The sequence below is a fragment of the Vespula vulgaris genome, chromosome 5 (genome assembly GCF_905475345.1).
Source record: "Vespula vulgaris chromosome 5, iyVesVulg1.1, whole genome shotgun sequence".
Lineage (NCBI taxonomy): Eukaryota > Metazoa > Arthropoda > Insecta > Hymenoptera > Vespidae > Vespula > Vespula vulgaris.
Window position 1 is genome coordinate 5755517 of NC_066590.1, and position 24657 is coordinate 5780173.

At 34.6% G+C, this 24657-nt stretch overlaps 1 protein-coding gene across 5 annotated transcripts in view; it reads right to left on the minus strand.

Moving 5' to 3' along the window:
- Positions 1–24657, minus strand: part of LOC127063912 (leishmanolysin-like peptidase) — a 238491-nt gene that overhangs the window by 19439 nt on the left and 194395 nt on the right. For all 5 annotated transcript variants that reach the window (XM_050994220.1, XM_050994219.1, XM_050994222.1 and 2 more), the window contains one exon: positions 18816–18898. In XM_050994220.1, the coding sequence (XP_050850177.1) occupies positions 18816–18898 (83 nt within the window). The remainder of the gene's footprint in view (positions 1–18815; positions 18899–24657) is intronic.

The following is a 24657-nucleotide window of genomic DNA, read 5'->3' on the forward strand; positions in this document are numbered from 1 at the left end:
TTATGTGGGTAGCTTGTATCTCAACAGATATGCCCAATATGAGGGAAATAAAAAAAAAGATAAGATAGGAAGAAAAAAGGGGAAACTCGATCAAGGTAAGACGATAAAACGATATTAAAATTTGCGCTGAGCGATAGTCTGACAATTTGAGGTACAGTCCAGATGATCATAGCTGGGTAATCCTTCTTTCTCCTTTTATGTGTACACCGTATATGCTATCGTCAACGGATTTATATTTCCATTTCGAAATTAAAAGCATACAAACGATGTAAAGATTAAAAGAGACAGAATATCTTTGGAAGGATAACGACATGAAAAATGTATAAAAGTGCATGAGAAGCAGTATCATAGGAGGGAACAAGGGGTAAGGGAAAGGTTGGCACGTACTGCTAAGTACGTATGCAAAGCTGTTAGCGAATGAAACATATGAGAGAAGGGGAAGATAGGATTTAAATTCAAAGAAAAGCGATTCGAGAAGTCGATTAATCTACTTTAATGAGGTCTCCACGAATAAGAGAAAAAGAAGATATTTAAGCGATGTTGGTTACCCTGTTAATCCTTGAAAGAAAAAATCGTCTTTAAGGTTGTTAATTATCCATAATTTTATAATAGTTTACGCCAACAATGAGTACAGACGTAATTCTTTATCGATTTTGATGACAATTTCTCATTTTAAATACGAAGGTTCAAAGAAAGATTTGGCTTTTTCGAATTTTTGACGAAGTTTTATTTTCTTTGAAAAAATTACTGTCAAGAAATGTATCATTAACAATGTAATATATATATGAAAGCAGAGTATAATTAATATTTAAATTAAAAGTCATGTAATTGCTTAAATATTATAAAACTAATAACTTTCATGCTTTTGATTATTTTATTATTTAATTTTACTTCTAAATGCTTAGTGGCTACATAAACATTTTCAAGATTAAGTCGTTGTAAACAAGTATTATTCACTGTCAATGACTTTGATAATTTTCGAGTCAGCTATTCTTTATATTTCGACTAGTAAATATGTGAGCTGATCTTTGGAGAACCAGTCTACTTTTGTATTCCGACGAGTAAACATCGCAAATTATTATTTCCATACGGCTAAATTTCAATAATTTATAGTTTTGATAATTTTCTAATTATTTAAATAATTTTAAAGTACAAAGAGTACAATAAACTAATATTTAAATAATAGCACATTTATTTAAACATTTCGAAAACAGCTCGAAATACGCGTTAAATGTAAAATAGAATTAAATTAATATTTAAATAGAGTTAAAATTTGTACGCGCAGTCGTTGCCTGTTTACGTAAACAAAAGTAAACTTTTCATTGACTTTGGTTGCTATCGGAACAGTTCTCTTTTGGATTTCGACGAGTAAACATCGAAGCAGTCTCTTTCCTAACAGGTAAGGTTAAATAAATCATACTTTCCATTATTTTATAATTATTTAAATAGTTTGAAACGTGTGCGGAGTATAACGAACTAATATTTAAACAATAGCATATTTATTTAAACATTTCATAGTTTGAAGCATGTGTTAAATATAAAATAAAATTAAATTAATAATTAAATAGAAGTAAAATTTGTACGCGCGGTCGTTGCCTGTTTATGTAAACAAAAGTGAACTTTTCATTGACTTTGATTTTTCATTGACTCAGTGTTCTTTTGGATTTCAATGAGTAAAGATCGGAAAAACGGGTAAGCTTAAATATATTATATTTTCGATTATTTTATAATTATTTAAATAATTTGAAACGTGCGCAAAATGTTACCACTTCGTAATATAATATTAATACTAATAAATTTTCTATTTCAGAACGTTATTGTAATCGCGTACGAAGTAACGTAGAATCGAGTGTTTGTATCGCTAAAATAAAAATAAAAATATCGCGAAATAGAAGCAGTGTTTGTTCGTTTTCGTTTCGCGATTTAAACAACAAGTGCACTTACATCGACTGCGTGCAATGCAGTCGTTAGAGTCAATGTTTGTTCGCGAAGTTTTTTGCTTTTTTAACACTCGCAGAGACTTTTTTATAAAAGCCAGTAGAGTCCCGGTTAATCTATATAAGGGTATAATTTATATAAGCTTATCTATCGATACAATAATGAGAACAATATTTTTCTATTACACTTGTAGTTTATATTTTGTTTCAATAGCCTGTCGTTAAAGCTTAAGAATGAATGAACAGCCTCAAGACGGTGCAGAAGAGGAGAGTGAATTTTTTTTTGTTCTTTTGCACATTTTCTTTCTCTCTCCCTCACTTAATCTCTTTTGTTTCTAAAGATGCTTTTCGCGGTTATTAAAGCAAAATACGTAGACGAGAGAGCGAAGGAGCGCTCGGAACAACATCATCAAGATTCGTAGATCCGACTTACTGGGTATTTGACGTCGTCACCCAACGTGCCGGTAATGACGTCAATTAGGACGCTGTACGTCATTATCTCCATTTTCTGAAAGCCACCTCACTTTTCTGTGTTACCATCTCTTTCCTCTTTATTTCTCTCTATCCCCTTTTTCTCTCCCTTTCTCTCTCTTTTTCTATCTACCATTTTCTTAAGCGGAAGTGACGTCGGATCGGTAAGAAAATTGGATGAAGGGAGAAGTCTTGGAACGAAAAGTAAGATGGAAAAGGACGGGTAGTTGATCCGCGAGTATAATTGCGTCTTTCGACGTAATTATTTGCCGACATAATGGCTTTCCCTCGCCCTAGAATACACGGCGAAACGTTTGCATTTACTTCCGGATAAGCTCTCCCTGTTTCTTCGAGAGATAACTCGTGGATTGTGGGGAAGATGGAGAGAAAGAAAGAGAGAAAGAGAGAGAGATGAGATGATGCATTGAAATACGGTGGTATTGAAAACTGAAAACAGCGTCGACTCGGCGATATATCCGAGTTCCGTACGATGAAAGGGTGTTTTTAAAGCAACCCTATGCGTATATGCTTGCATGTGTGCGTAGAGCTATGTAAACGTTCGCATAGTGGCTTGTACTTCAACTCGCAACTCAGATTATACCGGCTATCTTTCACCATTTGAACAACGTTACGGTATTTTCTTCTCAAATCTCAGTTTTTGTAACACATTTCTAACTCGACGAATATAAATATTTAAAAGGAGAAATACATATACAAATCTTAATTTCAGTTAATGTTAGTTTGCTTGACAATCGAGTGTATTTGCCGACTCGATTTGTTATAAAAGAACGTATCAAGTATAACGCGCACATACACGCACACGTAAAAAGCATATAGTGTTAATTAGAAATGTAAATCGCGTCAACGTAGAATTAATTAATACAATAAACGTTCAAACATTTCACTATATGTCGGTTTTCGTTCGAAAGTTTCGCACAATAGAGCGTATCTCGAAGGGACATTCATACTAATACACGCACGAACGTATATATAATAGGGCGGAAATTCGAGGGTAGCAAACTCCGAACGATGCAGATTTAATTACAATATGTCTCGAGGAAGTACTTAAAGTACGCCACTTAATCTTTCTTCGTAGGAGCAAGTTCCCTTTGATAACGCGGTCCACGTCTTTTCCTTCGTCCGTGAGTAATAACCAGAAAAATTGCTCACAAAGGTCGTCGAATAATTAATTTTCTCATACAATACTGCCTTGTAGAAGAAAAGAAAGAGAGAGAGAGAGAGAGAGGGAGAGGGAGAAAGAGAGAAAGAGAGGGAGAGAGAGAATGCAGTGTATTCTTGTTCCAAGCTAAAAGCGGTCGTCCAAGGAAAGTCACGACAAGGCTATTCTATTCATTGTACACCAGAACTGCGGTTACAAACTCTCTCCGATTGTTATTAAATCATTGTTGGTGCATTTCATTGTCGTAGATTGCTCTTACGTTTTAAGAATGAGAGTGAATATTCAAGTAGAAAAAAAGAAAAAAAAACGAGAAACAAATAAAAGTCATTGGTAAGACAACAGTGATATTTCAATAAGAAAAAAGATCGTACATTCGCGATAAACCAATTTCGTTGTAAGGAGATGAAAATCCTTTGAATAATATTTTTACGGAGTAAAAGTCATACCTTCGATATAATAAAAGCGTAACATTCGTATAAAACTAATCAAACGAATTCAAAATATTTTACCTTTTTTTTCTTTTATTCTTATAAACTTTTGAAATAAATCCAACAAAATTCGAGACTTACATCATCGTATGAAGAATAATATAATAACGCTAACAGAAGCTTGAAACAAATAGAAGTATGAATAGAATTTTTAGAAGGGATATCATCTTCTATTTTTTTTTTTTTTTCTTTGAGGAACAAATTGTCTCGGCGTTGTAGCGGATAGCGCGAGAAGAAATGTGTTTCTTTGGTGATTTCGATTCAAGCAAACTTGAGAAAAGGAAAGAGACGAGTCGTAGCGATAGGCAAGTATCATCGCAGAGGTAGTCGCGAAAGTCTTTTCAGCAAGGTATTACGGCCAGGGGATATTTATGAATCAGTAGAAGAGGATCTCCGGAAATCCTGCAGGAGATGCTATCCCGTCCTATACTACCGTTCTGCTATTCCATCCAGTCTCCCATAATCCCTATTGGGTCTGCCGAGGTTGATAAAGGAAAGCCATATGCTGAAGGGTAGAAAATAAAAAGGAGTGTGGTGTACAGGGCAAACCAACTTCAGCTTCTTTCTAGAATCACAGAAATTTTTTTTTGGAAGATTTAACTTTTTGTTCCTTTTTTCTTTTTTCCCCTCTCTCAAAAGGATAAAAGTTTTAATAGTTCTCTTTTGTATCCGTCGCCTTACATGATTCTGTCGTTCGAAAAATATTTTCGTTGCAATATGTAACGTAACGCCGTGATCGTAAATATTTAATATGATATATAATCCTTGGCAAAAAGAAAGAACTTCCTAATCCCGTCCACTTTATTGCATATTTAGTTTTCATCGTTCGTTCGTCTACTTGCAGTATAGAAAACGACGAATAAAAAAGTACCGTAGTTTCTCACTTCTCCTTCCATTTCTATTTCCCATGGAATCTCGATTAAAGGATTCATTCCTCGCCGTTTAATCGAAAGTATCCTCGAGGGAGATAGTAGAGAATAGCGTAGGAAACGTACGATCGTAACGCACGAAACGGTTTAGCCGGCACATCGTAGAAAACACTCTTTCTTATTCCTTTTCGTCCTTTTCGGTGATCAGGGATTCATCTAAAGGCAATTCGTGCGTGTAAAATACTCGTTCCTTCTTCGTTTCTCCTTCGTCTTTATTCTCTTTTTCCTTTTTTTTCTTTTTCTTTCACTCACGTTCGTAATTCGCGAATCGTTCGATCGACTAGAAAGCTCTCGTCGAAAAAAAGATCGATAATAAAAAAAAAGAAAAGAAAAAAAGGAAGAAGGAAAAGAAATAAAGAAAGGGTAAAGAAAAAATGAGAGAGCGGAACGATCCGATTAAAAGTTTGAACAAGTAGTTGAGAATAGCTGAAAATGCGCGTGCGCGCGTACAAATGAACGAGCAAGCATATTCTCGTAATGGATTTTAGAGTACCCGGTTGAACGAATGGACCCGAGCTTCGTGAATTTTTACAACGATCTCCGTATTCCAGTTATCGTTAGAACGAACACGTGGACTATCAGAACCACACGATGACGTTGAATACACATATAAATACAGACACACACACACATATATATATGAAAGAGAGAGAGAGAAAGAGAGAAGTTGAAGCATCGCTTTAGTTCTTTAGTTTAAAAAATCTTTTATGCCGTTATCTACCTATCTTTTTTTTTTAATATTTTCTCTTTCTTTTTATTCTTTTTATTCTTTTTATTTATATTTCTCTTTTTTTTCTCTTTTCTTTTACTTGTATACATATATATATACACACATATATATGTATATATAGATATATGAATCATACTGTAGCTTTCTCCATACACGTTTTATTTTCTAAATGGATTCTAAATGGAAATGACTTTGATAATGCTAACATCTATGCGGTCTTTAGTTTTTTACCATTTCATCTCTCTCTTTCTTTCTTTCTTTCTCTCTCTCTCTCTCTCTCTCTCTCTCTGTTTCTTTTATTTCTTTTTATCATTTCGATCTATGTCTTCCTTAGAACCATACTTTTCCATTCCTCGGTTGAACCTTTATTTTCTGTGATCTCATTCGTGTCATGCTTTCTGCGTGAGAGCCTTACTATATTGTTCTCGTAATACGTGTTTCGAAGAACAAGGATCGTAAAAGAAAATCTCGATGTACGAGAGGTAATAAAAAGAATTGGTCACTTTTATCATTAACAGATATAAAAGTTCGATTTGTTTGTTTATTTATTGTTTATTTTAATAACGAGCATAAATATATGCTCGTTATTAAACATAGTTTCAATTAATTATTATTATTATTTTTTTTTAATTGATTTGTAAGGAGAGAAAAAAATATCGTGCATAAATAATAATACTTAAGTTTCAAAGTCTACTTTGGAAGTTTGAAGTTATTCGTGCGAGCGTACATAAAAGTCCCCGACACAATAGACACATATTTAATGTTTGCTAAGCGAAGGTTGAAGGGGAATTTATTAGGAACTTCCTCAATCAAGTAAGATGCAAACAGCTAATAGACACAAATCACTTTCCCTTATCCTTAGTACCGTTACACGGATTGTTCGAGTTTAATTTATCAATTTCTTGACGAAATCACTTTATAAAACATTTTAATCGCGAATTCTTAATCGATTATATGGAAGAAAATGTTTCATCATATATTTTAATACAACATTGGATTTCGAATTGCTTGATTTTACTTTAAATGAATTGCGTTATTGTTATCAAGAAAAGTTATCGCAAATGAAAAGATTCAATGATTCGTTTAATTTACATTCTATAAATTGAAAACTATTGTGATATAGATTGAACAAGAAAGAAAAGGAGAGAGGGAAAAAAAAATAAAGATGAATGGGATTAATGTTACAATAGAAAAGTTGCCTTTTGTCATTGATTAATTAACGATGAAACGTCGACAGATAATAATCGCAAAAACTTTTCTCATTCTCGATTGTATGAGTATATTAAATTGAAGAATTCGTTCGATCGTTAAATTCATTATATTCATAAAAATCATTACTCACGTCGTTTCAAGTAATCTCGTGTTGTCCGTTAATTAAAATTATTCATAATACGTTTAAATAAATAAATATATATATACATATATATTAAATATATATATATATACATATATATATATACACACATATATATTTTTAAAGACAATATTACTTTATCATTTATTAGAATTATAAATAAACCTTTTCAAGGTTACTTTTCTTATTAATATAATAGAAAGCACGTGTTAGAATTTACATTCGATTCTCATATGATGTTGTTTTATAAGAAACAAAAACAAACTCCGTTTGGGGATTCATTAAGCGGAACACCGAGTTGAAGGTGACTAGCTCGAAGAGCAGGAACAGTTCGTTTCAATTCGCGAGTCAGGACGTTTGTCTGTCCACGCTTGGTTGCTATTCGTATACGAGACAGAGGAAACTGGTATCCGTTTCTTTATCGAGAGAGAGAGAGAGAGAGAGAGAGAGAGAAGCAAATAGACATAGAGAAACAAAGCCAGGGACAAAGAGAGAGAGAGAGAGAGAGAGAGAGAGAGAGAGAGAGAGAGAGAGAGAAAACAATCCTTATAGGATGAGCATGTATCTGTAACACGTATAGGAAAGGCGACGTGTGTATGTGCCACCATAAGAACCCTTCGTAATCCTCTAGAGCGAACACAGCTTGTCCTTGAAATTATGGGAACGCTTTGCGCCACGACAAATCTTGTTCTCCCGTAGGAGATCCTCCGAACTTAATCCCTCTTCCCTTCTTCCCTTCCCTCCTTCCCTTCCCTTCTTCGTTTCTCTTCTTTCTCCTTTCTTTTTTTTAATATAGCACCATATTTTTACCTCTCAGATTTTAATGGCGTTGAAAGCGATACTTCCTTCTTCTCGTGTAAAAGAAATACGAAATTTTATCGAAGATTTTCGTCTTGGGATTATATACGAGGACTTAATAAATAAAAATTCTACGTTTAATTTTAATCGATTTTAGTTATAATTTATTGTAAATAATAATACGATTAAATGAATAATATCATATGTATACTTTATGTGGAATAATTAGATTCAAATATAAATGATTCCAAGAAGTTTTCGTAAACAATATATATAGAGAGTTTATTAGCTACAATATCATAACAATAAACTTCCCTCTCTCTTATATTTGTATTTAATTACCATGGTAACAGCAGCTTCTATCGTATATTCTCGGCATTTATGGTTCACAACGAAAGGTAGCTGATAGCGTTCCCATTGCGGTAACTATCGGTCATGTTTATTAGTGTTTCTTGAGCCCTCAGAATTCACGGTGTTTAATATTCTCATATTAGAACATAGAAGTTTTATGGGTATATATCGCTTCAATTTAATGTTTAGTAATTATATACGTATATCTCGTATAGTTTTGTTGTTGAAATCTTATTTAATTTATATTGATTTTATTTTCTATTATTTCGTATAATTAATATCTTTTCTTTTAATTTCATTTTACGATAGATACTTACAAGGATATCGCACGGCTTATTAGAGTCTTTCGTTTCGGTGAAAATATCAGACAATTGAAGTGATCTTGAAAAAATAAGGAAGTTATACGGATAAAAAATATATGGATGAAAGAAATTGCGTGATAAAAAGTATGAGAAGCAATGGAAACAATATTTTTCGAGGTCCGTTTCTTTCTCTGGTATATTTCCTTTTCTTTTATTTTCTTTTTTTACTTTACTCTTTTTTTTTTTGGTTGTTGTCCTCCTATCTTTTTCTTGAGTATTTTCTTGAGTATTTTCTTCCCCTTACGATCTTTCTCATTTCGGTACTTCAATGTTCGGCCCAAAGAGCCAAAGCCCTTCACTCCCTATCCTCTCTCCTTTGTCTTTTCTTTCCCTTAACCGGAGTCGTAAGCTGAGATCGTTTCTCTTCGTTATCTTAGAACGATCCGATCGTTTTCGTCGTGCAAAAAGGAGACATCGCTGCCGCGAAAGAATTAAATATCGATAAGAAGTGATCGATAGAGAGATAAACTGAAGCCTCATTCTTTTAATCTTAATTTCCTCTACTCTGTTGTTCATCTTTAAAAAAGAAAAAAGGAAAAAAAAGAAAAAGAAACGTCTGAAGAAAACTTACTTTGTGAAAAATGTCTCGTAATTGTATCTTAAAAGTCGTATCGTCACCTTAAAAAGCAAAAAAAAAAGAAGAAGAGAAAGAAAAAGAACAAAAAAGGTCTGAAGAGAACGAATTCATAAAACTGTCTCGTAATCGTATTGCTTAAAATCTTTTAAATCGTATTATTTAAAATCCATTAAACTTCATTTCTTTAACGTAATCCGTAATAGCGAACAAATTAATGAAATATAATTCTCTCGAATCATTTAAACAGATCGTTCTAACGCAAAAATAATGTACGTCGTGCGTATCCAAGCGACAAATGTTCAACGTCGATCTATCGAATAGAGTTCGTAAGAATGAGAAACATTTCTTCCTCGCAGCAAGTATGCTTTCTGAATAATGCAACGTATTCCCCTGTTCGATTCCTCGGTAAGATCCGACTGTGTACACCCTATCCATTCCCTCCCTTCATCCTCCACGATTCCAATGCAACGTATCCATACGTCCACCCACCGAGGCTTCGGTAAAATGTCAAAAGTCGGAAGGATTCCGGAAGGTTCTTGCAAAATTGATTCGACGCATAGATTTCGTTACTCGCGACGTTTCCCCCGAGTAGGGTAGCCGATAAGAAGCGCAAGGGAATACATAAGCGTCTTTAAACCTGCTTTCCCTTCGTCGTTGCATTCCTGAAAAGGATGTCAAAGCAGATGGCAGAAAGTAACGCGATTCTTGGATTTCTTCGAAAGCTAAAAAACGAAAAAATCCGACCAGTTTTTACTAAAGCTTCTTTTATACCTGTAATATATATATATATACAATATAAAAAATAAAATAAAATATAATAAATATAAGAATTCACAGATTTTTATAAAATCGAATATCATCAAAGTTTTCAATAGTCTCAAAGTTTAAATTGAGTATTTGATTTAAATGATTAATCTCTAATATCAAACCCGTTGTCTTCATTTCTGCGAATGTTTTTTTCGAGATTTTTATGCCACAAAATAGGGAATGATATTCGTTTAGAAGTACAGGAAACTACATCACCGGTACTATCTCCTATGAGACTCGAACGCATCAGAATGCAAAGGGAGCGCACGGGTAACTCGTTTCGGGAAAAGAAATGCCAAGAATCCAATGTTTACTCGATAAGTCTGTATTCTGCCAGCATACGAAATCGTTTCATCTTTGTTGTAAGGTAATATAACTGGCAGTGCATCAGTCGATATTTTTTCGACTCGTTCGACTTCGTGAAACTAAGAAGTAAGTACATCTAACAAGTCATGGGAACGTTAAATGTTCCATACGTGCCTTTAGAAAGTAATAAAACCAACAAAGACGAGATATTTTCGTGCTTTTTCTTTGATACTAACAAATGTACTCCGAACAAAAATATACATATGTTTTAAACTTTCGAACTAGATAGTTTTTCATCGATCTCCATGCTTTCTATTCTAAAGGGAAGATTAAAAAAAGAAAGAAAGAAAAAAAAAGGAAGAGTTTGCATACCATTATAAGATGGATATAAAACAAGGGCTTAATTATTAAAATAAGACGATAAAGGATTCAAAAGATAATTATATTATAATTAAATACGTTAAATATAAGATGTTCCAAAGAGCGTATCGAGGGGATCCCGTAGAACAACTTTTTAATAAGAGCCAATAACCGTTATGACCAATTTACGATGCTATAGGATTAAAGTTGGTAGTCCGGTTGCTTATTATACAAGATATAAAAAATTTATAATTTAAATTTAATTTAGTTTTTAGTAAGTTTAAATACGATAAATATGTTATCATTTAAATGATCTAACGCGATTAGTTTTTTATTTCCTTTGTGTCTGCCGTTTTTTAATCTACAAATGTATAGTCCTTGATGAATAGCGGAGGAATAACTAAATTTTTCTTCGCATTATACTCAATATTTTAAAATCAATATTCTCAAACAAGCAAGACGTTGATGTCCTGAAAAGAACGAGTCTTTCACAGTGAATATTTTTATTTTATTCTTTTACATTTTCTTCTTCGTTCATTGTAGAGTGTGCTTTATTCATCAACGAAGTAAACACCCATCGTGAAGATTCACTTCCGTCTAGGTAGCTTATCTTGGTATTCTCGGTTTAAATTACCAACGTCATCAGCCGTATCCTAGACAAAAGTCTTGTCCTTAAGATGAAGGAGCAGGAGACGAAGGATCTAAGAATGGTACAGGGATTATGAGTTTGTAGTAATTTCCCAGAGGAAATCCTGATCTAACCTTTCAAGCATCGCTCAACACTTTTCGTCCTATTTTAGTTTTAAGTTCGATGCATTTATATTTTTAAAAAATTTATCTCAACTTAAAGAAGCGTCGAGAAACTTGATAATTTATCTTGGAAGATCTTGAAAGGCTCGTTAAAATTGGAATTGATGTAGAATAAAAATAAGATGAAAAGAGATATCGAAGATATTGTTCGCACTTATAATTTCTAGTTCTTCTTTCTTCGTTTCCTTGGCTTCTTAGTTAAATAAACTTCTTCTACATTTTTTCTAAAGTTGTTTTAACGAGGAAAAGGCACTACAGTTAAAAAGGGAGGAAAAAGTAGGAAAGAAAATCCAAGTTGGCGAGAATACATAAGGAAAAGGAAAAGGAAAAGCAACGATGGGCAGCTGGTTGCCTACAAAATTGAAGGCTCGAGAAGAATCAAAGAGTAGCCAAAGTTTTGATGAAAAAGTTCTGTCAGCAAATCTGCGCCTAGAGACAAGGGAAAGCTCGAATAGAAGCATCGAAATTTCACATTTCCGAGAGAATACTTGCCGTCGAACGTATTTGTGCCACGAACTTCGATTATCCGAATTAATTGGAGTACGCGCGGTTTCGATAATTGATATTTTCGATCGACGCAGTAATTACGTTAACATCAAACGCGATCCGTCACGCGTGATAACGAGCTCAACCTCATACACATTTTTCTTCATATTAAATGCACTTGCAAAATTGAGTATCCCTCCGATATTAATACGAGAATGAAATATCTGATCATTATGATAGTTATTTGATATTATTCACGTATTAAATACATTTTTTTAAATTCGATCATTACGAAGTCTACGAAAATAAATCTAAAATATAAGTATTTTTCCTTTCTAAGCTCATTCGCGACCATTCTGTTATGTACTGTTAATAAAAAATAAGCATGGAAATTTAATTTTAATACCTACACTGTGCACGTTAACACCAAAACAGAAACCAAGTAAATCGATCGAGAATATCAAATGGCGAGCTTATTCGAACACGATTAAAGTTTCCTTCTATTTGAATCTTGTAATAATAAAAATTTCTTTTAATATTTATAATATAATATTGTATAAATTAAAGATAAATAATTAACCACTAAAATTTGAACTTTACAAGCAAAAAAAAATATTTCAATTTGAAAGATAGAAATTTTTGATTTTCTAAAACACTTTTACAAACTCTGAACAAAATCTAGTTAAATTGTAATCCCAATGAACGGTGTATTCTGCCGAGTATTTAACGGGTTGTAAATTGTTAACGAAACGATCGTTGCCGAGATCGTGCGACGAGTAAGTGGCGGCAGTTTCGCGGCTCGTCGAGTCGAATTCAATTACACGACCGTATGCTGGTGGTTCGTGCGACGATCGTTTTCTCGGCTTGCCACGTGTCGGTATGAATGGGCACACAACTTTACTACGAACGACATACGCACGTAAATGAACGAGTTTGCAGGGAAGATAGCTATCGAAAATCCGTGTGCTTGTAGAAACGCCTGTGAAAACCGATCGGTTCTAAACCACATGGGTTTTGGATCGAGTCTACTATGAAGACTAGAGAGCCTTCCCTTCCTCGAGAACTACATACAAACTCACTCTGTTTCTCTCTCTCTCTCTCTCTCTCTCTCTCTCTCTCTCTCTCTCTCTCTCTGTCTATCTCCTTTTTTCTTTTTCTCTATTTTTGTTTCTCGAGAAAAATGTCGAACAATACATTTCCCTTCGACCATTTACGACGAGTAATTTATAGAAACGCGTGTTTTCCAATTGGTTCGATAAAATACAATCTTGTATCTCTCTCCTGGCACTACGTACATATGCTCCTTTTATTCCTTTTTATTTAAAAAGAACGGTCGAAACACAAAACGAGTTGGAATTCTGATAGCTAGCAGAAAAATGTAGATCTTTACGGGACATATGTTTCGATATCCATACTCCCGTAACGTAGAATGAAAACATTGTATATAGGATTAACAAGATAAAGTCTATATGTAGATGTATTTCGTCCTGTATTATTTTCTACTTGCATAGAGATTAACGAGCGTGCAATATTAGAACGCATGTATTACATTACTATATCTATGTTTATGAAAGAGGACGATATCACGGAACATGGATTATTGGTACTTTCATTAGATTTTAAACGAAGAAGAATTTCAACATCGAAACGGACAAGCGATCGTGAATTTCATCCCGAAAGGCGGATGGTTCAGTAGCAGGGCTAGATTCCGGTCCAACACTCGCGCACATATGCTGCTACACTCATATCCGTGCTACCCTCACCGAGTTTCCTAATTGCCTCGCGTGATTAATCGGCGAACGGATTAAAACGAAACGATCCTCGTAATTCTCACAGCTTCTACGAGTTTCTCTATCTCTCTCTCTCTCTCTTTCTCTCTCTCACGTTCCTCGCTTTCCTCCATTTCCTACCTTCTCTTCTTTCCACTTTTTACCAAATTTGTGTGTGCATGTATATCTCTGTGTATATGTATCTGTATATGTGTGTGTGTGTGTGTGTGTGTAAGAGAGAGAGAGAGAGAGAAGAAAATCTCTCGCGTACGAAAGACTGTCCTTCGAATAGTTCGCAGCAAAGAGAGAAAATTAGAAGGAGAATAAATCGCGATCTAGCATGAATACCGTAAGTAGAATAAATTGGAATCTCACAGAGTAGGTGCATCGTTAATAATCATTAATGTCGACGGAGATAATTCGAGAACGCAATCGAGATGGATGGGCATCCGGATAAAACTATTTATTTACAACGTACGGAACATGTAGTTACCTATGGGTTTTCGATTGTGTATTTTTAGTAGATTTATAACAAAACATACAAACAAGTATGTCCGACTATTTTTTTTTTGCGTTATCGTTTATCGTTTGTAATACATAGAAGAAGGAAAAAGAGGATGGGAGCAAAATGTTGGGAGAAAGAAAGATAGATAGATAGAGACAAAGAACAATTTTTCACTAGAATTTTCAAGAAAGATAGATATAAGATTGATTCGATTATCGGGAGAAAAATGAATCTTCCCTATCTGAGATTGTTCGAAATTATTCTTCGCTTCTCTTCTACGAGTCATAAAAGGAAAAAGTCGATTAAGATTAGAAAACTTGTACGCGTTTTTTCAAGATTTTGTTTTACGAGCTCGTGCACGCGTAATAGCAGTAGTATTAGTAGTAGTAGTAGTAATAGCAAATAGGTATATGTTATACGAGAGTGTTTGCCATTTTTTTATATCAAGCGAAGCAACCTTATCTACGTTGAAATAAATATGCCGCTTGACGTGCCACCTTCTATTCGTTCGCGCATATATAATTTCGATTGGCATCACGGCCGCGTAGACAAACGTATCACGCGAAGCGTGTGGCTGAAGCGTTAATTGTTATTTTACTTTCTTAAATCAAAAACGTTTTTGTAATGCAAATAATGTGGCGACCTCTTTCAAACGAGTTCTCTCTCTCTCTCTCTCTCTCTCTCTCTATCTCTCTCTTTTTGCGTGAACGTTATGCGGATACATTACTGAGTTTAAAATAAGGTTTTATCAAGACGATGACTTTACATCTACACATACATATATGTGTATATTTTTATGAGCCGCGAGTTCAAGCTTAAACGTAAGTACGTACTACGTTAATATAAATTTACACGGGCGTAAGAATTAACAGGCAGAGGAAAAAATATAATAAAATGTATACGTAATACACGTAAGAGAAAGGTGAAACGATGACGTAATGTGGATATAATGAACGGCAAATTAGGCAGCTATGAAAAGTACGTATTATCCTCGTCTCGCTCGGACAAAGAAAGAGCCTGCTTAATTGTCAGATATATATTTCAAGTTAGCCACTACATACTGGGGCATTGTCGGTGTAGGTAATTATTAGAGGTCATTAACACGTAACGCTGTACCGGACAAGATTTATACGACCACTGCAACAAAATAATTGTACTAAATTCGGTGGAATCTCACTCACTATGTATTCTCCTACCCCGTTATCGCGAGTTAGTACAAGCTTACCAAAAAGTAAGTAAAAACTAATTTCATATTTTCGAACCGTACTATTATAATTTAGTAAGTATTGTGATTATATCGTATCGTATATTCTCGGATTATAAAAAATTAATATATATTATTTACGACTGTTTATAACTAAATAAAATACATACATTCTGCGTTATCCCGATACAAATGATTTCCAGAGAGTAAAGTAACTTTTCGCGTTTCTAAATATGCATTAGACGCAAATCAAGTGGATAAGAGAAAACACCGATAGGAACTCTCTGAATTTTTCATAAACCAAGATCGCTGAGATAAAGTCATTCACGGGAAATTTTTATCGTTGCGTCGACGTTTCTCTCACCAACTCACTTTCTTCCTATCATTTTAAGGATTTCTTCAAGATCGATCGTCATTTACAAACGACAGGAAATACATTAGAGTTCGAACGTCGTAACGTTTCGTAAAACGGCAGGAACGTCAAGTGTAAAATCTCTCATCGAACAGCGAAGAGTTCGAACGACGACGAGCTATCGACTCGTTTGTGTATGTACGATGTTTCCATCGCATAAAAAAAAAAAGAAAGAAAGAAAGTAAAAAGAAAAAAAAAGAGAAAGAAAAAAGAACATGATCGTTTCTCATATCTCTCTATATATATATTTTTGAAAATATAAAGTATATGACGAACATTAGACTATTTCTCTATTTTCGTTTACAATTTCCACACTGTGAATACTCTATACATTTATAGCTTTAACCTTTCCTCTCGCATTTCGCGGTTAACTTTTCGTCGCTTTTAATGTTGTCACTCATGACCATTCGAAATCGAAAATGTATGTGTATATATATGTACCAGAGTTCGTGATAATGAGAATTTCCAACAAATTAGTTCTTCCACCAGACAAGAGAAAATTATTTTCGATTGAAGCTTCATCGATCTTTTTCTTCGTATTTTCAATTTGATGAACGGGTAAATAAAAAATATTATTTTCATAATACCTCATGAGTCCTCGCAGAAATAAAGATATTTCTTTTTATTAAGAAAAATCCGATATATAGTAGGACGAAGAAAAGAGAAGGGGAGAAAGAGCGTGGGGAGAGTCACGTGACATTATCGTTCTTGAGGTGAAATTTTCTACACTGATATATAGACGCCGATCGTGCGAAATATCGGAATAAGACAGGTGACGAGTTAAGATAACCGACGGTTTTTCGCTTGGATTTTTATTGGCTGTAATAACAGCGAAAGTTGCCAAAAGATTGATGTAAATACGTGTAACATTGGAATCGTTCTCCCACCCGCACACACACATACGCATATATATATACACAGTATATTTATATATGAGCGCGTTTACACGTTTATACACACTTTACTATCCTTTTCTACTATTGCCTTTTCTTTTGAAAATATTCGAGACAAGTACGAGATATTTATTCGAGCGTGATAAACTCGGGATACACGAACGGTCGTAACGATGGTCCTTTCTATTCTTACCCCTCGCTAAGTTATCCCTATTCTTTTCCCCCAAGCCGATACTCGTTCTTGTATCAGCTCAATCGAGTTTACACTGACCGATGTCTAGACGACGATGACGTGAACGGCCGTTGAACGATTCACTCCTCTGTAATTTTCATCCTCGTAATCTCGTCTCGCAAGGGTAAATACGAAAGGGAAAAAAACGGGGGAATCTTTTATCCTCGATCGAGTTTGCGTTCTCGTCTGCGACGGGTAATCTGCGTGGATTATTCCGAGAAGATAGACGTTCCTATCTAATCTCAAAGAACTTACAGACCCTAATCGATAATTTTCATTCACTTTGGTAATGAAACCTTGCTTCCTCTCTCTCCCCCCCTCTCTCTCTACCTTTCTTATTTTCTCTTTTTTTATTCTTTTTTCTTTTTCTTTCTTTTATTTTATAGTCTCGTTGAAATAACGATAACGTTCCATTTTAAATATAAATTCAGGATTCTTTGCTACGAAAAACGGGGCCAATTGCACGAGAGTATCGGCGACGTTTATCGGAACGGCCCACGCGGTGAGCGAAGCTATCGGGATAATCGAGTGATTCGAATAATGGAAGCTCGATTTTCCATCCCTCCTCGTGTCGGCGCCATTCCTATTCTATCGGCACATTTACATGCTAATGTTACGCACGATCGACAGAAAGCAAACTGACAGCTTCCAACATTTTAGCTTTTTAATATATAATTTTCTTTTTTTCTTGTTTTTTTTTTATAACAAACATTAGAATCGATCGTTAAATCATCCTGATAATATATACGTAAGAAAATTCCAAAAATAATATGATAAAAAGAGATCGTTATTAATAATTATTTAGAAACAAAGAGGAAATGATAGAAAGTAAGAGAGAGAGAGAGAGAGAGTGTGAGAGAGAGAGAGAGACAGAGAGAGAAGATACAGAACGGTGTTACTATGGTCGTGGAGTCGCAATTATCTTGGATTTCTACGTGGCCGCAAATGAACGCAGGAAGTGTCCGAGGTATTATTATACTCGCGGTATATGTACGTCGGAACATCGGCTGTACACTGTTTGGCCAACGACGTCGCGGTATATACGAGCGAGCTCGTATTAATTTAAGTTACGTAGGTAGCTACATACCAACGTAGAGATACGTACGTAACTGTGGCGACGTTGCGGTAACTGTAGCGACGAAAAAAGGTGTAGAATGCACCACAAATATTTGCGTTCTTTTCCCAGCCGTGCATACACCTACATACATTTTAATTTTCACATCCCTTTCGTTGCGCTGAGCCTCTACGAAATCGTGCAAATCTGCGCGACGATATTTTCATCTCAAAAGAAAAAAATGTCCGAAGAAATAGAAGAGGAACGTGGCCATTGGCCGTGCATACGATTTTATGAGATCGCACAACTATTTTGCGAGACGTAAAATTTGAAAAGAAGAAGAAGAGAAAGAAAGAAGGAAAGAAAGAAACGAAGCAATTGTTGAAAAGATACAAAAAAAAAGATTCATTGGTAAATTAGAAAATATTTAGATATTACCAATTGACCAACCGCAAAATTCAAAAAGTGAATGCTTCATAACGCGAACAGAAGTTACTTGCCTATGGTACGGCGGTGTGGCGATGAATTAGACCAGCCGTATGCGGCGAACGCAAATATATATACATATTCACACCCTTTTAGCTTAGCATTTCAGTCTCTATGCAAATAAACGCGAGTGCCTCATCGGGCGTGTATGTAAAACAAGTATGCATATGTCGTAGCGTTCTACAATATTGTGTTTCTCTTGTCTCTTGTCTCTCTTCCTTTCTCTTTTTCTCTCTCGTTGAAATCAAATTATTCGCGGTATTAATGGCCCCGTTAAAAAAGCTATCCCGAATCAAAAAAATGCATATTCTAACCTGTTCAGTCTGATGGTATTCTTCGTTTCTCGTACCATAAGTGCTCTTTCCCAAAAGTGCACGGCTTCTGGCAGGATTGTGTTCTGAAAAAATGGTAAATGTGAGAAGAAACAATGAAAATAAAAAGGAATGAATATGAATGATAGATATGAATGAAAACAGTATATACGTATTTGAATACATATAAATTTATATATATATATATATATATATATATATATATATATTACGGAATGAGTAAATCGTAGAACCGATGCCTACATACACAGTGTATTCGAAATAATGCATGGCATTAATTAGAAGCAAATGTAAAATCCAGGTTTGAAAGAGAACACGCTTTCGCGTGCGCGGAGCGTCGTTTAATTTAAGCCATCTCTGTTGTTTCATAGCTACACGATGAGGAAGAGAACAGAGTTGAAAGAGAGAGAGAGAGAGAGAGAGAGAGAGAGAGAGAGAGAGAGAGAGAGAGAGAGAGAGAGAGAGAGAGAGAGAGAGAGAGAGAGAGAGAGAGAGAGCTGGATGACTGTCATTTTCGCAGGGTGTATCTATGCTATCGGGCTTGGTAATACTGTGCGGCATGAGACACGGATAACAACCATTATATCGTGGACTGTATTTACTTTCCTGTTTCATCCCTGGGATCTCTGTGGGTTCATTTTTTCCTCTCACCCTATCTTTTTCTTTTTCTATCTTTCTCGTTCGCCTACAACAAAGCCGCATCGTCACGGACGAGTTTGAGAAAAATGTCGGGAAAAAGAGAGAACGAATTTTGAAAAAAAAGAAAAAGAAAAAAAAACGTCTACGAAGGAAATAATGCTTTGCTAGGAAGAGGGACGAAGGGAACTAGAGAGTGGAATAACTGGTGCGAGAGAAAAACGTCACGGTGAGCTTTCTGAAGTTCTAGCAGAAACGAAAACAGAGCTACTTTGCTTTTGATGCTGGTATGAGATAGACGGAGAGTTAGAAAGAAACAGAAAGAGAGAGAGAGAGAGAGAGAAAGAGACAGAAAGAAAAAGTGAGAGAGAAAGATTAATTTTCACGTTAACGCTTCCGTGAATGCAGAAGAAATCGCCAGTGAGGACGACGATTCTATTTTTGCGAGTTCAACTTTTCGAAAGCACGATCGAAGAATGAAACTGAGAAATATTGTATTTTAAGTCCAGCTTGTGTATACATAAAATTTATTGAAAGTTAATTGCGGAAGAGAAACGTAGAATTTTATTTATTCAGAAAAAAAAATAATAATATATAAATAAAAAGTAGACAAAATAAAGATCAATAAGGAATAAAAATTGCGATCAAATTCTAAAGAAAGCGAAAAGGAAACCGAAGAATCGAGAAAGGACACTCAAGAGAAAAATGAATTATTAATTAAAAGAGAAAGAAGAATTAATGAGGTAGGATCGTTAACGTAAAAAAACTTGAAAGAAAAGATGCTAAGGTGGTACATCTTATCAAACGAAACAAAAAATGACATTACTTATGAAGGTTGAACGATTTGATTCTATATCATTTTCCAGAGATCGATAAGTTGACGACAGAAAAATGTTCTTGCAAAGGATCGACTATTCTTTTCGTTTTTGCTTGAAAGAAATATATGAAAAAAACGGGGGAGGAAAAAGGAGGAAACTGACGGCGTTACTTCCGGCTGGCTTAAACAAACGATCGTTAGACGGGCAAAGAAGAAAGAAGGTGAATGGAATTGGAGAAAGTGAGAGAAAGAGAGAGAAAGAGAGAGAGAAACAGGGAGAGAGAGAGAGAGAGAGAGAGAGAGAGAGAGAGAGAGACAGGGAGAGAGAGAATGAGGAGGGTTTCGAAGACGAAGAAGGAAGTTAGGGCTCGGCTTGGTAGGTGTGCGTCATTAATATCGGCCTAATGGCGAACGGCTGATAATTAAAATCCGAGCCGAACAAATGGTCCCAACGAAAGGGCGCGGACGTGCGAACACTTCATTTCTGTCTTTTAATTATTTTTCACCGCCGATTGTATGTCGCCAAACGAACGACGCTTGGTCATTAACCGCTCGCGTTGAATTCTCATTCCTTTTCTCTTTTTCTCTCTCTGTCTTTTTCTCTCTTTCTTTTTCTTTCTACCTTTTTCGCTTTCATCAGTACAATACTACTACAACGGTCGTGCTTTATCTTCTTTTTCCTTAAGTACGATTAAGGCAAATGGAAAGCGTACACGCCGACGAGAAAAGTTTGCAAATGCAACTTGTTAAGGTCTAACTACGTTAAGAGACGAACAACGAATATGCATTACATCGACGAAATGTCAAAAATCACGCTTAACTTCATTTACAATCCACCGTTAGAGCGTGGATCGAATGAGCCTCGTCACGAACCGTGCCTTATGAAAAATTTATTTAGCCCCGAGTAAATTCGATATCCCCCTTCGAGCATAGGAAAGGAGGAAGCTTTATATATAACTATGTAAGAGTTGTATATATATATATGTCTGTAGGTGTTCCACGAAGTGACTAGACCATTTAAAAGCTCACACTCGTCGGCCATGTCCTAGAAATCGCACGTGAAAAGTATGCGATGCCACGTCAACAACTGACATATAAATTTTGTATTGAGTGCATCCATGCGCTCGGACGAGTCACTTATTCGATAATAGTGTGAGGAGAAAGAATGGAGGTGGAAAGGGAAATGGAGATAGAAGAGTGGGAAAAAATGAAAGAGGTAGAGGAAGAGAAGCGAAAAGCATGGATGGACAGGTAAAGAGGAATGTTTAAAGGCCATTTTGTGGCTCGTTACGCTCGATTTCCTCTTTTCCTCTTCCTCCCTATCTTCTTCCTCCCTTTGCCATTTCTCATTTCGAATAAACCGATTCATGAGTCAAGCCGTCGAAAATATTTGTAAGAGATAGAAATATCGAACGACTGGGACGAGATGGAAAATGACGATTTTTTCCTCGTTGCCTAGATAGACTTCCGTCTCTCTCTCTCTCTCTCTCTCTCTCTTTCTCTCTTTTACTTTTGCTGGTTATATTCCCGGCCTGTCGCTGCGTGTAAAGAGTCGACAACACAATAGACAGAGTAGGAGGAGACACGTGCCAGAGTTGCGATTATTGTTGACAGAGATGACAGGAACGACACGGTGGGACTTTTGAAAATTACTCGTAAAATACTGAGCGACAAGGTATTCGTTTTAGCGTCGATCCGTTCGAGAGTACTCTTTAAAAAAAAAAGTAGAAAAAAAAGGATGTAATATACATATGACATGTATACGACTATAGCATGTATACATATACATATGCATACATATAGATAGCATATTATACGTAAAGCGAGGGATCGATGCGAATGGATTTTCTGAGAAAGATAGATGATAAAAGCTTTCGTAAAGCACAGGACTTTCAAATATCTCTAGGAATCGGCACGTAACAAAATTTATGATATTTATGCAGAATAAATGATACCTTGCCAATTTCGATGACTTTGAAATATATTGGCAAGATCAACATTCTAAATATTTTCTTCTTCCTTTAAATATAATTATCACTCGATCCTAATTTCGGAGGATAGTATCTTTAACAATATACATATTCAATATCTATTATGTATCTTTTGAAGGGTTAAATAGCTTCTTTCGAGAGTCAAATATGGATTAGATTTCGAATTTATTATAAATAAAAGAAAGAATTACGGTATATATTAAACTTTATTGAATATTATTAGGTTTCGCTTGGAAATGGAAAGATTTCTATCATTATCAAAATCGAATTTATATGAAAAAAAAAAACTTTGCTATGTATTCACAACATAATTATGTTCAGATGTTCTACAATAGAGAATGTTAGCTCGTGTTTCCTGTCATAGATGTTCTAGTTTGTACATCGTTCTGTTTACATCAACGAAGTTTATTTTATGATTTACTGTCAAATACTTATAGTTATCATTATTTAGACATTTGTATGCTTTCTAGTAGTTCAATATAATTCTCGTATCTAGTTTAATTTACTTCTGTATAACAGAAAATAAAGTTTTATAATTTCAGTCTAGGATTGATTTAACAAAAAGTTACTTACTATAGTATTCCATACCTTCAAACAAATATTATCTAGTAACAAATTGACTCTTGTTGTATTTATATTTGCCAATCTTGATTTCATTAATTCTTGCATTTAAAATGTTGGTCGGGGAGTTTAAATAATTATCATTAATGAGTTAACTTTAGATTGAACTTTATAAAAACGTGACTGTATAACTCCAAAATTCAAGTGTAATTGTAATTTAAGTTTAATTGAAATGTTTTTTTGCAAATTAGTCCAGTCGAAAATATCCTATATTCTCTATAATTTTTTTATCAAATTATCGAAAAGAAAGGTGGAGGATTGATTTTTGTAGTATCTTAATCAGATAATCAGAGTAGCATAGATAAAAATAAAATTCTTAATATTATATAACTAATGAATCATATTATTTCTTTTCCTATGGAGATTATTTAATAAACGAATATTTCGTTAGTCTGAAATATAATACAACTTGAACGTTGACTTCCATTAGCGCAGGTAGTAGTAACGCGATATCCTATCTTAAAATCTCGAGAAACCGAAGCAGCGTTCAAATTACAAGACGAGCGAAAAGAAATTCGAATTATTATGAATGCATAGATATTTGAATAATTTGTCAAACGCTTATAATTCTTATCAATCTTATTAACATGCAATTTCTTCTCTTTTTTTTATACTCATATTATTCTAGATTGAAAAACAAATTCAACTGCATGCTTTATTTCTAATACTGAAGACAAGCTACAACAATACTTTTCGTACAATTTATTTATGGTACACATTCATTCTCTTAAATCTTTCCTATCTTCTTCCGACGTGGTTAATACTCTGGACGACGTTATATTTATCGTAATTGGAGGAAAGGCAGAGTATACGTCCTTTATCAGAATATCGCGCAAGTCCCACAGCCTTATCAGTTTCCCAAGAGTCCGTCCCTTGTATAATACCTTCGAATACGTAGGAAGTACAGTAACATTGTCAGATATCGCCGTTGAAACTCTCTGGGCTATCTGAGAGACAGAGAAATATACATACATACATATACATATTTATATAAACATATACATATATATATAAATATATTATATATATATATATATATATATATATATATATATATATATAAATATATCTATGCGTGTATGAATGCGTGTATCTATGCGTGAAGAAAGAGAGAGAGAGAGAGAAAACTCGTCAATATTTCTTGCATTATCTCAGCATATATATTACATTAGAAACATCTGACGAGTCCATTCGATGAAATTGTGTTAAGATATAAATGAGACAGCTCGATGGATATAACTATATATAATGATCCTATTTTGAGTGACATTTTTAGGTAAATGTTTAATAAAATTTCCTATCTTTGTAGAACTTAGACAGTTCTCGATTTCCCTCTTTTTTTGGTACACTTTACGATACGATCGATATTATATTAAAAATAGAATTAGTTAATATTATGCCAATCAATTTTTAATCTTGCAAACATGATAATCAATGGGATTTTATTAAAAATAAGTGCTATAACAATTACATAATTAATCTTATATCGAGCTAATTGTATGCGATATTCGCTAATAAATTCGAGCAAGATAAAAACCCATTTATCTTTTGATATATTGTTCGAAACTTCCGACATAATGGGACTGTTATTGTTGATATTTAATTCCGCCTACTTAATGAAGCAATTCGTTTGACGTCACTTCCGAAAATTGCATTTATACGTCGACGAAAAATGAGTCGAGGCGTGTAAAAGGAGGATGCAAGTGATAGATCAATGAGAAAGTATGTGGAAGGGAGAAAGCGGGAGAGAGGGAGAAAG